The sequence below is a fragment of the Lycorma delicatula genome, chromosome 8 (assembly GCF_047948215.1).
Source record: "Lycorma delicatula isolate Av1 chromosome 8, ASM4794821v1, whole genome shotgun sequence".
Taxonomy (NCBI): domain Eukaryota; kingdom Metazoa; phylum Arthropoda; class Insecta; order Hemiptera; family Fulgoridae; genus Lycorma; species Lycorma delicatula.
In genome coordinates, this window is record NC_134462.1 from 65,129,102 (window position 1) to 65,145,307 (window position 16,206).

Below are 16,206 nucleotides of genomic sequence, written 5' to 3' on the forward strand. Positions count from 1 at the left end.
AAAAAGGAGTAATAAATAACGTAAAAACCAGTCAAATGACTAACTGAAGGTTAAAAAGATTCATATCATCAACAATGGGTGGACATGCTACTCTGTGGGTTAAAAAAAAGGGAATTTTCCTGAAATGATGAAAGGAAACATATTTGATAGAATTAACACAAAATATATAATAAATTATACAAAAAAAAATATATTATTATACAAATAAAATAAAAGTAAATAATATTTTATTAATATAATAAAATTATATTATTATATATTTATATTATATAAATATATAATAATTATACTTTACTGCTTCTAAAGTCACAAATAAAAAACATATAATAGGGTTGTCAGAAAAGTTTTGAGCCTCAACATGAAGATGGCAGCGCTTGTCAACAAAAGGGAATGTATTCGCACATGCATTGAAAGGTACTCACTAAAATTTCAGCCATTTTGGATGCTCAATTGTTTGATAATCATTTGTGTAAGTCATTGTGAGTGTTTTTTTTGAAAATGGAAAAAATCAAATATATTGCCTTGATTAAATACTTGCATTTGAAGGGCAAAACGCCTATGCAAATTAAAACCGAGTTGGACACTGTTTACAGAGATTCTGTCCCATCATTTGCCATCGTGAAAAGATGAGCAGCTGAATTTAAACATGGTTATACCAATTTGGTTGATGATGAGTGTTCAGGATGGCCAATAACTGCAACCACCACCAATATCATCGAAAGGTTCACCAAATGGTGAACTGGATCAACGAATTAAGGTTAGAGAGATAGCAGAGGCTATGGGCATATCAAAAGAACATGTTTGTCATATATTAACTGAGGAACTGGATATGTGTAAGCTATATATGCGTTGAATTCTGTGTTTGCTCACTTTGGACCAAAAATGCATTCAAATGAACATTTCCAAGACCCTGCTCGAGCAGTTTAAGCAAAACTAATCAGAATTTTTGTGTTGATTCATAACTGTAGATGAAACATGGATCCACCTCTACACTCCTGAGCCAAAACAACAGTCAAAACAGTGGACTGCAAAGGGTGAACCTGCTCCAAAAAAGGCAGAGACAGTTTCACTGGCCAGGAAGATGATAGCGACTGTTTTTTGGGATAGTAACGGAATTTTGTTTATCAATTATCTTCAAAAAGGTAAAACAATAACAGGACAGTATTACATATTGCCAGTATTACTTGACAAGCTGAAGGCAGAAATTGGAAAAAAATGACCACATCTGAAGAAGAATAAAGTACTTTTCTATCAAGACAATGCACCTACTCACACTTCAACAGTTGCCATGGCTAAAATTCATGAATTGTACTTTGAATTGGTTTACCACTCACCGTATTTAACCAGATCTGTCCCCAAACAACTTTTTGTTGATTCCTAATCTTAAAGGTTCACTTGGGGGAAAGAAATTTTCATCGGACAAAAATTATTGCATACTACGTAAACGCCTGTTTTGTGGAGAAAGACACCAGTGACTATTTAGAAGGGTTAAAGAGGTTAGAGCATCACTGGAAAATGTATATTGACTGTATTTTCCATCAAAGGTGACTTTGATGGAAAATAAAACTATATTTGACAGAAAAAATATGTCTTTCTATGTTAAACTCAAAACTTTTCAGAAAACTCTGGTACACATACACACACACATATATATATATATATATATATATATATATACATATATATATATATGAAGGATAGTAAAGCAAATTTGGGAATGCTAAAAAAAAAAATTAGGGAAAATCAATTTAGAAGCCATAAACATAAATAACAAATGTTATTTTTAAACATTAAATGAAAATGCAGGGATCTGTTATTAAATTAATATTATTTAAAAACTCTTAAACAGATTGCTTTTTTATAAAAAATAATCATTTATTTGAAATTTTAGGAATGATCTTTCAAATGGATCGTTTATTTATTAAAAAATGGCAACGAAAACACAATAAGGTCCATTCTCATTTTCTGAAAATTTATGTTGAGTTATATGAAAACAGTTGTTTTGTCTTAATACAATGTTTAGATAAATATTATTTTTTTTCATAATTTCAATTTCCTTTTCAAAGGTATCAAAAATAATCACCTAAAATGCTCAGATTTATACCTCAAAACTTATTTCCTTGTCTTAATTTTTTTTTATAATATCTTTAAATGAATAATAAGTAATAAGTAAAGCAATCAGTTAAAAAATATAATAAATCCTACCTTACCTTAACAATGGAAAAAATCAAATTTTCTGTATCTCCAGATAGAAAAAAATCAAATAAAGGAAAAATTGAAAACAAATATTTTTGCAGCTATAAAAAAATATATATAAATGATTACATACTTGTGCAAGTTCCTGTCCTTGCTGCAATACTTGAAATGTTGTATTCTGCATGTGGGTAACACTTTCATTGTGTAATCTTAATAATTGTTCGGCTTGATTCATATCTGTACTAAGTTCACTGTGTTCTAACTCGCTTGACCATAATTCTAATTGTGATGAAACCTGAATAAAAATTTGAAAATTAATAAAAAGAAAATTTATATATATATATTCATAAAATATAAGCATATTTATGTTAGTATATGATATTAAAAATAAATATCAAAAACAAATATTTAGTCATCTTGAATAAACATCAGAATGATTGAGTTAATTGGATTTCAAGAAAGAAAAGAAAATATACATCAATGAATTTCTGTATTTTAAATATAAACTATAAATTACAAATGTACACAGGCTTCATATCAACCAAAATATATATCTAACACATACAAATAAGTTAATGGATTCTATATTCACAACTTATCATCATATTATAGTGATACTGAAACACCATTTTAGAAAATCACCACATTAAAAGATTGTATAAACTCTCCAAATATATAAAATGCAATGCATTTTAATATTGCATTTCTATATTCCAATTATAGCGTTGTCTAGTTTGCTTACTATTTAAAATCCTACTTCACTCCTTTGGTATAGTGCTTCACTGATGTTTATAATATTATTATATACAACTATTTTTGTTGTTGTGCAGTACACTAGAAAAAAATCTGAAAGTGCTGAACAATGTAATAATCAAAAGAAAACAACACAGCTTCCAATGGAGAAATTTTATAAATATAAAAGCGAAATAAAACGTAAAAAATTAATTTCAAAATAAACAAATCCGAATTCTCACGACAGAATTGGTTAAATACTTTTGCTGCTTTCTCCAGTGAACAAAATTTAAAACCTTAAAAACACATTACAAATGTACCAACATAAATATTCATTTTGTTCTAAAAGCACATACAGTAAAACCTCTTTGACACCTACAATTAAAGAAACTGTAACAACAGTTTTATAATCCTCATCCTCTGTAACAGGATTTCTTAATAAAATACACTAAAAGTCTCTAAAACTAATTTGTATTTAATTTTTAATTATGTTTTAAGTATAATTTAATGTGTGTAATCAAACTGACTGTATTTCTGGTCCACTCATTTTTTCCTTATTTCTGATGTGCTAGTGTATACAAATGCATTCTCCATATATAATTTATAAAAGAACTAAAATTATATGATTTACTCCATCAAATACATATTCGGTTGATACGAGTTAACCATATCGAGCTAATTTTGAGTACAGTACAAATCAAAACTATAAGTATGCTTAAAATTTAGTATTTATTTTTATAAATAGTTTCTTATATGATTTTTGGTATAAAAAATAAATAAGGTCAACACTGGTGAATGCAATATGTTTGATAACGAAGGTAAATGCTAAAAGAAAATAAATTTGCTAACATTGATGGAAACCTGGATATCAAAGAAAAAGAAGTTTTTAATTTTTATCTGATTTTTCTTAAATAAAAATAAATATATTTAAATAAAAATAGTGATGTGATTTTGAGAACATAGATCCACCAGATTACATCATGAAGTGATCTAACACATCATAACTAAAGTTATGAAAATAAAAAATAAAACTGGTTTTCAAGATTGGAAAATATTGAATTTTTCATTTATAAAAACTATCTTGTCTGGTGAAAAAAATCTAAAAAAAAAATAAACTATAAATATTTTTCAATTAACTTTAAAACAATAAGTTTTATAAAAAAAAATAATAATTTGAGAAGGTAATTTTATTATATAAAAAAAAATTGAATAAAATCAATAAATTATTAGACTTTACTGTAAAACCATACATGAACATTATACTATGTGTTGAACTATACAAAATTGGCACCAAACTAATGAGCTACTTTCAGTAATAATAAATTAATCTGAAATGTTTTTCTTACAAGGTGAAATAAAAAAAAAAATAATGGATATAAATTATATATATAATACATTAACTTGTTAATAGCTTGAAAACAAACTATTTTAAATGATGGTAACCAAACACGCAAATTAAAAAAAGGAAGTAACAACTCATATAAACACACAAAAGCATTAAGATTCAAACTGCAGTTACAGAATACAGTAAACAACTTTTACAAATGAATGAGTGAATGATTTCTGTTCTTTTAAAAAAGAAATGAACCAACTCGTGCTATTAATAAATGTTCCTATTTCATTCTTTATACTACATAAGATCATCCAAAGACAAAAATTACATTTCAACAGATTATTTTAAAGGAAAAAGTATATGTTTTTTGCAAAGAAAAAGATACAGAAATTTTTTTAGAGGCTAAAAGAAATAGATACCCAAAAATAATTACTTATAATAAAAAAGAAATTAAAAACTAGGATTTCCATATAAATAATTAACAAAGTTCAATAAAGGTAATGTCCTTAGATACTTTGGCTGGCAATACTACCATGATGCAGTAACCTATGTTGCAAAAGACTATAACTGGGTTCTATAATTAATTCCTGTTGTAAATTTGGAAAATTTAACTCCTTCGAACCGAAAAAAAAATTTCAGAGCTTCTTGGTTATGTGCAACTATGTTTGCTATTCATGTTACAGGCTTATTGTTGTAGCATAATAAAAAAACGTCATGTCTACATTTAAATCATTTTTTTCTCATTTTATAATATATGCAGGCTTCTTTTTTGTAATGACAAATGCCATTTGCAATTTGAAAATTAGTTTATATTTTAAACTTCTTTACGATTGAGTACAATATGGACATATATATAAATGGATATTTAATTTTGATATTCTCTATTAAAAATGTATATAAAGGTAACACAAATACATCATTTTAATTTAATTCTATATGCATATTTATGAATAAAAAATAGTTCATTAGTACAAATAAATATACTTCAATTATTTACACTTTAAAAAATCTAAAGTTAACAAAAACACATTTTATAGATCAAGTTACCATGAAATATTCTAAATTTGTAATTAAAGTGAAATTGTTTTTCTTGCAGTAAACTGCAGTTTTTAATCTTTGGTAACACAACATGAACATTACTTTTAATTCAAGTTGTGTTCTTTTTTTTTTTATTTATCTCATTGTACCACATTGTGTTCATTTTGGGATAGGGTAAACTATACAAATTCTAATCAAGCATGATCTAAAATAAAATTAATTTAAAAATAAGTTTCATAGGATACACACACACACAAAGAATTCTTCAAAAAATGTCCTACAACATCAAATAAATATATCACAGGATTTTCAAAATAAAAATAAATTAAATAACAGGAACAAACAGGAAAAGAACAGAATAGAACTGTTTAATTTTGCTTACTTCTAATGCATCTCTTTCAAAAAGGCGTAATCTAAGACAAAGATCAAGACGCATTTTACGTGTAGCCCACAGTTCTTCTAATTCTTCTCGTTGTTTGCTTAGACGATCTAAAGCAGATTCAACAGCTGCAACAGAACCTGTTGAATCCATCTCAGCAGTCAGTCCAACTGCCCTGAAAACAAAAAGAAAAAAATGAATAACTTTATTAATTATTTCTTATATAAATTTGAAAAGATAGTTAAGGAATTGTTTTTTTTATTAATATTTTGATGTGGTTTATGAAATTTTGGGAGTCTCAAAGATAGGAATATTATCTTAACTCATCATAAATCAAATGTTGAATAACAAAGCAGAATCAACTTTCAAATTCAATTTAATAATACATCTCTTTTTTATCTAACTACATTGAGAGATAAAATACATTTGAAGGACATATGTTTTGCATGTTCATTGGCTGATAGTATGTTTGGTTGTGTTTCAGTATAGCTGCATTAACTTATTATACTTTCAGACTTCAAAACCAAAAAAAAAGATTTTCATAAAATGTTACTCTCACCAAATACTACTTTTCTGAAATTAATCTTTTAATTTTTTCAGGTAAAAAAATCAGTAATGTTTATTCTTATATCATTAAGAAATCCATCTAAACACAAACTGTATGTATTTATTTTTAAATTTTTTGTGTGAATCCTAGATAAAAGACCAAATTACTTAATGAATCACAAATAATAAGATTTTTATTACTTTCTTATATTGCAAACAAATTATTAATTCCATCATTTGCAAGAGATTAAAATTAAATTAAAATATTCATAAATAACAAATACCTTTTCATTTTGTGCTTAAGTGTTGATTAATGAAAAAATGTTAATTCCAAACAACAAAAAATAAACCTAGGAACATAAGTTGTTGACAAATTAATTATCACGACTTTTTAAAAAATACATACGATTAAAAACATACAGGTCTACAATTTTTTTTACCTGTCGATGACAGCAAGTATGTAAATAATACAATAAATACAATCCCTCCATTGTCCTGGTACTTGCAAAATGCAAAAAAACTTTTTTAGGATTTTAAAAATATTTAATTGATGTTAGAGATAGAAAAAGCATAGAAAAAAAACTATATTACGACACAAAGAAATAAAGAATCTAAAGATGACAAAAAAAATTCATATTTTTATCTTCCAAAAACTTTCTAGAAGACTGACATCCTATTACAAAATTTAATGTTGGGAGAAACAGAATTATATAACAATGATAAGAAAAAAAGAAATATATTAAAAGAACACCACCTGCCAACCTGTTATCTGTTCTTTTTATAACATGTATACAATGACATCATCATCAGAGAAAGAAGAAGATATTAAAGGGAGGTTGAGAGTAAGATTGAAAAACAAAGAAGAAAGTAATCTGAAATATCACCCTAGTGAGAACCTCAAAAGAAAAAAGAGCAATATGCCTTTTTATTCTTATATTAAACATAGTAAACGTCTTATTACACTTCTCATTTAATCGACCACATCTGTAGTCAAATGTTATTATAAGAAACAATCAAAAAGAAATAATTAATGCAAACAAAATATACATTACTGATATTAAATGTATCAACCTGATATAAGAATTAAATAAAAAATAAAAAATTAATATAAAAAGGAAGGTACCTATGAACACCATTTATTAATTAAAAAATTTTAGAACTAAAATAGAGAACTCTGACTTTATTCTTTGAACATTTTCTTAAAACTATCAATTACTATCATTTTCTTATAATGTCACAAAGTAATATCTAAATGTTCCAGTAAGCAGTTTTTTTCTTTTATGAGAGTTCCCAATTAACATAAACATTAGCAATACTCAAATGATAAAATTTTGGGAAGGAATAGTACCATTCCATGTTCTAGTTCTTATCATATTTCCTTTTTCGTTTTTCCAGCTCTCCCTGCACAATTACCCTTTCCATGTCAATACCTTATTCTTACTTCTTCATGAAACCTTTTGTATGCCCTTCCCCAAGAACCGAATACGAGGAAGTTATACGCCCAAAATCTTTTACAAAAAGGTCCATCCCATACCATGATCAACTAAGGATATCCTTAAGGATCTTTAATGCAGTGGTTTCCCATTGCCTTCTGCATTCCAATGCCATGATTCATACACCTGAACTAACATAAACGTTTATCAAAAAAACTAATCTAATACTTTTTATCATACACCAGTAGCAACTTCGCCACTTTATTTTTACAAATAAAATTATCATACTAATATGTCTAAACACAATTATTTCATTTATTATATTTAATAAAAGGTGAGTTTGAATATAAATCTGGTAGATTAAGAAAAAAATAGTGTACATATGAAAGAATATTGGTGGTCTAACAAACTACCTGTGAAAAATTACTGTATTATTGCAGTGTACTGTTGATTGAATTATCAATTTATATAGATTATAATACGGAAATATGTAACTTTTTGCTCTAGCTGAATCTGAAAGCATTAAACTTGACATAGAGGTTCTGAAATAGCTAATACAGAGCGTTCAGAAAGTTGCTGTGCGCTGGAATTATGGAAGTGCAAAGATGAAATTTTCTAAATTATTACTTTGTATTTTTATTTCATAATTTTATAGAAACATGCAGTACAATAACTGGAATATCCTATACGTATACTGATGTTGCAGTTTTTAGTTTGTCAATTGAACATGGTTTATTGTGATACACTGCAGGCCACAAACTCCTCAAAATGATTTGTTCACCAAAGAAATTTTGTAAAAAAGGTCATTGATCTATAAGCTGTGTGCTCTGTGGTGCCATTTTGTTGGATCAACCATGATTGATTTCCACTTCAGTTAAGTGACTAATGAAGTTTGTTAAATCAGCACAATAACGACCACTATTAACTGTATTTTCATAAAAGATTGGACCCACAATATGCATTCTACTCACACCAACCCAGACTCCAATTTTCCCTTCTTGTAATTCATGGGAATTAGTTGTTGACCATAGCCATGTCTTTTGTGAATTAACAAACCCACACGAATGAAACTGTGCTTCTTGTGTAAAAAAACGTAATGTCGAGGATACCTACATAATTTTGGTCAATATAACTTTTAAACCACTGACAATAATTTAGTCTTTTGGCATGTCTGTAGGTTTCAGTACTTCCACAAACTACTTTGTAGAGTAAAAGTCCCAGTTCTTTTCCTACAACTTTATGTGCAGTAACAAGTCTGATATCTTGCTGCTATGCTAATGTATGCATTGACTTTTATAGACTTTCCACCATAACATTTCAAATATCAAGCAGCTTTTGTTGGTTTAGTTTAGGTGGTCTTCCACATCAAACAGCGTTTTCAACAGAGACTGTTGCCCAAAATGTTTTGATAAGAGTTCAAATTAGATTGCAATGAGGAACAGTAGTATATCAAAACTTTTCAGAAAACTTATGCTTCAATAACTCTGTATACTTGTCATGTTCACGAAAGACGTGTTCAATGAGAAAAATGCGTTCCTCTACCAAAAGAACCATTACATGTCTTGCAACTATTGATTCCGAAAAACAAAGCGAAACGAAGCACATTCAATCACAATTCAACAATTGACGTCTTAGTTCATTACTGAGCGATGCCCAACAAACCGATAGGGCAACCAACCTAATGCTGAAAACACAGAATTCATCACTCAATTCTAAAGCATACTGCACAGCGACTTTCCAAACACACTGAATATTGGATGTATTTTATATTACAACAAAATACAACAATTTTACATAACTAATGTGAAAAACTTGACTTATCAAAAAATTTAACCAATATATTAATGAGATACTTCTGCAAAGCTGCAATGATTAAACAAAATGCAACACCACTAAGTTATGATTGTCAAAAATAATTTCAAATTTCTCAGCCCAATCCATTACAGCAGTTACAAAAGTAGTGTGTGTATACAAATAAAATGAAAGCATGCTTGCAAAAGGCAGACAGTTGCTGTGCAGGGCATTATATTACTCATTTCTCATAGCATTAGGCTAATTCAATTCTGTAATACAGTGTTTTAACTATTTTCATAATTAGCAAAAATTTTTTCCACATTTAGAATTTATTATCATTTTAACATACTTATAAATATTTCTTTCTGTATACAGTACAAAAACAAATATTACTTGAATGATAAATTATGAATAATACGGTCAGAAAAGGTGAATGGATCATAAAATGTATTTACTAATAAAATTTATTAACTCAAGAATAAAACACATTCTTAAAGTAGAAAAGTTAAAAAATTAATAAAATGAGGACCATTTTGAAAGCAAGTTTTAATTAAAATTTTCTGCTTAAGATTGTATGCTTGTAGCACATTTATCTACCTACATCAGGAATCAACTTTTTGATACTACAGCTTGTATTTAATAAACAATACATACATAAAATGCCAAACTTTTGCCTATTGTAAAATTCAACTTGTAATCTAATTTCTGATCGCCAAAAACAATTCTATCATAGAAACACAAATTTAAACTGATAATTATGAGTGACAGTTCAGTTGAAGACAATGTGTGAGATTTTTTTAATAACAAACAAATATTCTGAAAAAATGTAGTTACTGTCTCACAATTATATGATTTTCAACCAAATCATAGTAATTTGATGGAAAAAGTAAATAAAAGAAAATATGAAAATTAATGCTATAAATTTTATAGTAATCTATATTTTCAAAATTTTTACAACTAATAATTCACAATATTTTTACTGAAACACTAAGACAGAAAACTGTACACCAATGGATTCTAAAATGTATATTGATGGAATCAATAAAAAAAATTTTGCTTTAATTTAAAAATAATTGCAATGCTATCAGAACAAAGGAGAATAAATAGTTTTGTGCATTTTCACTGGATATGAGAACTGGATATCATACCCTAACATTAAAACAAAGCAGTCAATTTACTGATGAGGCATTCAATCACTGTGTTTTTGGGACTTAAAAGAGACTTACTTTTCTCAAGAGTAAATTGTATTCAAAATAAAAGATGTAGGATACTGATCAACAAGATTTTGTTTCTGTACAATAATAATCAATCTCACAAATAAAATAAAATAAGTAAACCAAGTAAAAATATGTCACTTTGGAATCATTTTATCAACAGGCCATGGGAAGTTAAATCGACGAGATGGTTATGCTAAATCACTAGTAAGAAATTTTTCTGAAGGCAGAATAAAAAAGCACATGGAATTATAGCAGAAATAAATTAAAAGCCAATAAAATAATTATGTGGAAAAATAATTTGTGTTAATTTTAATTAACTATAATAACTCTTCTAACTTTTTATTTTTGGTTTTATTTAAAAGTGTTCTTCGCTTACAAATTGCTGATTACATCATGTGAAAATTTTACAACAAGCTTTATTGGAATTAGGAAGCAGAAGATTAATTTTTATGAACAGATTCCACCAACAAATAAGGATATGAGTAAAACTGCTATTATAAATTCTTATTTACAATGCTGACTATGAAAGAAATTAAAAATTAAATAGCAAAAAATTTACACAGATAATTAACGATTCGTAGAAAACAAAAAAAATAAAAGCACACATACATACATATATATATATATATATATATATATATATATATATATATATATATACTCACACATGCATGTGTAAGAATAAAGTAAATGAACACATATTACAAAGATAAACATCATTTAATGTCTGTTTATTACAAGCATGGTTAACTTCATATACGAATAGTGAAACATTTATAAATGAATTACTAACAGATGGCAGTTTAATGAATGAAAACAATTATGAAATAATATTATGTATTATAGTATCCTTGTTTCTCAATACATTAGCAATAGTATAAAATACTGTAATATCTTTACTAGAAACCATAACATCAAAGAGAGAGAGAGAGAGAAGGTCACAACCACAATATAATAACACATTATTCTTCATTAATATTTTAACTTCAATTAATGATACTGTTACTGAATTTAAAATAAAATAAACTGTCATGATGCTTCTAAACTTCATTAGAACTTTCAAATCTTTTACTTTAAAGCTATGTTCATTTTGTTTGTTTATTTTTTTAAAGAGACAATATCAATTTACCCAACTGAAGTAAAAAAAATTTGAAACAATCTTGTGCATGTACAGTGAATACAAGAAGGAAAGTTTTAGATTTAAAAGATTTCCAGGACTACAGTTGAAAATCTATTTGTATCCCTTAAACTTTATTTACTTAGCTTATTAGCAAACAAAAAACGTAAATGAAACTGGCTTTTAAAGTAATAAAACGTCTGGCTTAATTAATGAAAAAAAAAAATAGCTTAATAAAAATCTGGCTTTTAAAGTAATAGAAAATCTGTCAAGGATAGAGGTATGCCGTCATGGATCAAGTTATGATTACGTAGTAGTTAGAGTTCAATTGGGAATGATATCAAGTATAAATTAAAAATAAATTGGGTACAATTTGACATCCTTGATCAAATGACACTTTTACCTTAAAAATAATGCAGAACTAAATGTATATTTAACTGAGGAAAAATCAAAATTCTTAGTAAACCTTTGACTTTTTTTTGTAAATGATGTTTTCATCACCAAACTAAACCATATTTAACATATAATTGCTAAAAAACATAAGTTTTTGTAAAAAGAAAAAAATGGTCTCATTTGAGCCTCTTGCTCTCTACACCTACCTCTGTATAATACTTCTAATAACAGTCACAACATGAAAAACAGATAAAGAATCAGAAATTCTACAAACATTCTATAAAATTTATAAATTCTTAAGCCAGGTCCCATAAGTTCCCTAAACGTTCTTAGGTTGTCTATATAAATATTAGATACAGTAAGACTTTTGATAAAAGAAAATTAAAGTTTAAAAACATTGATATTTTAAGTATGGGTCTCATTCAGTCTCCTTGTTTTTTTGGGGCTCGTCTATTTATTGGAATAATTATTTACTTCAGAAATAATGTTAAATATTGCTCATCAAACTCCAATTGATCTAATACTCTGGAATTTTAAATAATTTAATAAGCACTTTCATCATACCTAAAATCAATTTTTTACAACCACTATTCAAAAAGTCAAAAATTTGAAAAGGCAAAAACTACCCCAACTTTAATGTAGTCAAATTTTTTTTTCCATCAATGCTCCATAAAAAGAAAATTTTCAGCTATTTATGTTGAACTGGTTTAGAAATATTAATCAAAATACATGTCACCCATGTATGAACAAAGATACTACATCTTTCAAAAATTTCTATGACTTCTTTTTATGTTTTTTTTTTTTTTTATTAAAGGGTGTTGAAATGTGACAATTGTAAAAACACAAAACCCAAAATTTTGGCTATACTATTTATTTATAGCTATGCTGTTGCAGTAACAATAGAGCTTTAGTCAGGAAAGTAAAAATTATAAACCTAATTACCTAATAACAGGTAAATTCTCTGTACTAAAGTATTATAAAATTACATGAAATAACAGTAATTTTAATATCTGAATAGAAAAAATGCAGTTTAAAATTTATCCATAACACATGTGTTATCTAATCCCATTCAAATATACAAATAAGTATGAGGATTAAATAATCAAAACCACAGTTGTAAGCATCCTAACATGAATCACAAGTCATTCCTGAAAATGACAAATCAATTTCTAAGAATAACAGGCATCCCAAACCAGTCTTTCTAATGAAAGTGAGGAGTAAAATAGTTCCTTGTTAACTTATTCACTGATTCAAATATATATCGTTTCAACATCAGGATTTCAAACCCACAGAAACGCAACTTCCATTCATCCTTACAAAATACACCTTCATTCTGTCTAATACAGGAACTGCTGTATAACTGTAACACTACTACTCTTGTAGAAAAACAATCCTGATTTGTGCATCTTGAAGTTAGGGATCGCAGCTACTGTACATATATACTATGTTATATATACTCCTCAGCAGAATGCATATGTATATATACAAACTTCTTACATTACAAACTTCTTACTTCACAAACTTAGTTACATATCTTTATATGAATATACCATTAACATTTACTGAGATTTTGTGTTATAAATGTTTAGTCTACGTAGTTATTATCCATTGAGTGTGTATGTTCTACATCATGATATTCACATCACTTCATCATGATACTTTTTGTTGTATTCCTCTTTAACATAAATTCTTTACCAAAATTTACATTTGTGTATTCTTTCTCAATTAAAATAAAAAGAACACTTAGTTTCATTTAATGAAACAACAGAATTGGATATTATGGTTTTTTAATTACCTCACCATCAAAAATTGTTTTATATTTACCTTACATATGATAGCAAATTAAAAAGATACTGGTGTTTGTTCTGCATCAATTAAAAAATAAGAAAACTATTTCTTAGTTGCAATACTTGAAGAAATAAAAAAAGATTTTATTATCACATTTCTAAAATTAACTCATTTACAAAACAAAATACAATCTATAGATAACTCGATAATTATTCATTTTAAAGAAAAGATTGAGTGAGAAAAAAGTTTTGTTATTAAATTTTATACACAATACCATCAGATGTAAATTGAAAAATACATTATTATTGATACAAAAATAGCAATAACCGTCAAAAAAAGAAAAAAATGATTTTTGGGAATTGTTTTTGAGTATTTATATTATACATAAGACCTTCAGATTTTGATTAAAAGAACGTTTTGATATGATGAAGCAGTAGACCAAATTTCAACAAATCAGTCAGACAGTTTTTACATAATAATTTTGCAATCCAAATTAAAAAAAAATGTGATTTTTTGAAATTGTGTAGAGCCTGAAATAAAGTGTCAAGATACTATAAAATTTAATTGCATTATAAAAGAGCACTCAAACTTCAAATGCATTTCAAAAAATCTAAATTGGTTAATTAGGAGAGAGCCTAGGGAATTTTTCAAACATACTTGCAATTTTTTTGCTTTTAAACAAATTGAATATCTTTAAGAATTCTTATATAAATTAATTTTAAAAACAACAGCTTAAAAGTACTCAGAAAGCAAAAATTCTTTAAAAAAAATAAGTTTCAATTCATTTTATCTCTGGAGATATAACTGATCAAAGTTGATTGCCATTGTGTTCATTTTTAAATAAATTACTATTGATAAATTAATAGACCAATATTTAACAATAATTCACATTTGCCAGTATGATATTTGAACTTTTTAGCTTACAAGACATCAATTTAAAAAAAAAAATAACTTTGTTCGTTAAAATTGCAAATATGTTTGAAAACTTCACTAGGCTCTCCTAATTAACAGTTTTAAACTTTTCAAACATTTCAACTTTTATGCATTTGAAAGTTTGAGTGTTCTTTTATATGTGATTAAATTTTCAAGTATCTAGAGACTTTAGTTCAGGCTCTACACATCTTGGAAAAATCACATTTTTGTTTTTTTAAATTTAGATTGCAAAATTACTGTGTAAAAACTGTCGGACCAATTTTGTTGAAATTTGGCGTGTTGCTTTATCATATCAAAAAGTTCTGTGAGGCAAAATCTGAAGGTCTTATGTATAAATACTCAAAAAAGATTCTCAAAAAAACTTTTTTTTTTTTTTTTTTACATTTTTTGACAGTTATTGCTATTTTTTCATCAATAATAATGTATTTTTTTATTTGCAACCGATGATATTGGGTGTGTAAATTTAATAACAAAACTTTTTTCTCTCTCAATCTTTTCTTGAAAATGAACAGTTATTAAGTTTATCCAGAGAAATAGGAAAAATGGGTATATATGCAATTTTTTTCCATTTTGTTTAATAAAAATTTAAGCACACCTTTTTCAACTTAATGAAATAATCATTTCTGAAGATATTTCAGAGGATAGACGATCATATAGAAAAAGTCCAAATATACACACTTTAAAAAAAAATATCACCTGGATTATGATAGCATGTCTGTATTTCTACAAAAGGTTCTGAATTCAAGCCTTGTTCTAATTTGAAATTTTTCATAAGCTACACAGTTCGCATATCATAAAAAAAAATGGTAATTAAGCACCAGAATTATTGCTTCTTGAGAATAAGCAAATAAAAGAAGGATTACTTCAATCACCAATGAATAAATTGTGTGTGTAGGTGCCTCAAAAAGAGAAGTGGAAAGACAAAAAAGCATTTGCATGATTGGAAGTGATATCAAAAAAAAAGTATTTGAGAATGTGACATACATATTTTATCGCTTGATAAAATCATTAACACTGAGAACATAAATACCTGCCTTTATTTTTCTTACATAACTGTTTGAATGGGTTAATGTAATAAAATGAATAAGTTAGTTTGAGTTCATAAACTTTTATGCCAAAAACAACTATCTTAGATAATGATAAATGATGACCTCAACTTTACTTCAAAAAACATTCTTTCCTGACTGTAACAGTTACCATTATAAACATGTTGAAAATTTAGATAAACATAGAGCGATCAGTGGCTAATAAGCATAACTGCCAACAATATTTTAAAAAATTCAAAAAGAAAACAAAAACTTAAGAAT

At 26.7% G+C, this 16,206-nt stretch overlaps 1 protein-coding gene across 11 annotated transcripts in view; it reads right to left on the reverse strand.

Moving 5' to 3' along the window:
• Positions 1-16,206, reverse strand: part of trio (trio Rho guanine nucleotide exchange factor) — a 1,562,448-nt gene that overhangs the window by 374,896 nt on the left and 1,171,346 nt on the right. For all 11 annotated transcript variants that reach the window (XM_075373360.1, XM_075373356.1, XM_075373361.1 and 8 more), the window contains 2 exons: positions 5,682-5,853; positions 2,330-2,491 (listed from right to left, as the gene is read on the reverse strand). In XM_075373360.1, the coding sequence (XP_075229475.1) occupies positions 2,330-2,491; positions 5,682-5,853 (334 nt within the window). The remainder of the gene's footprint in view (positions 1-2,329; positions 2,492-5,681; positions 5,854-16,206) is intronic.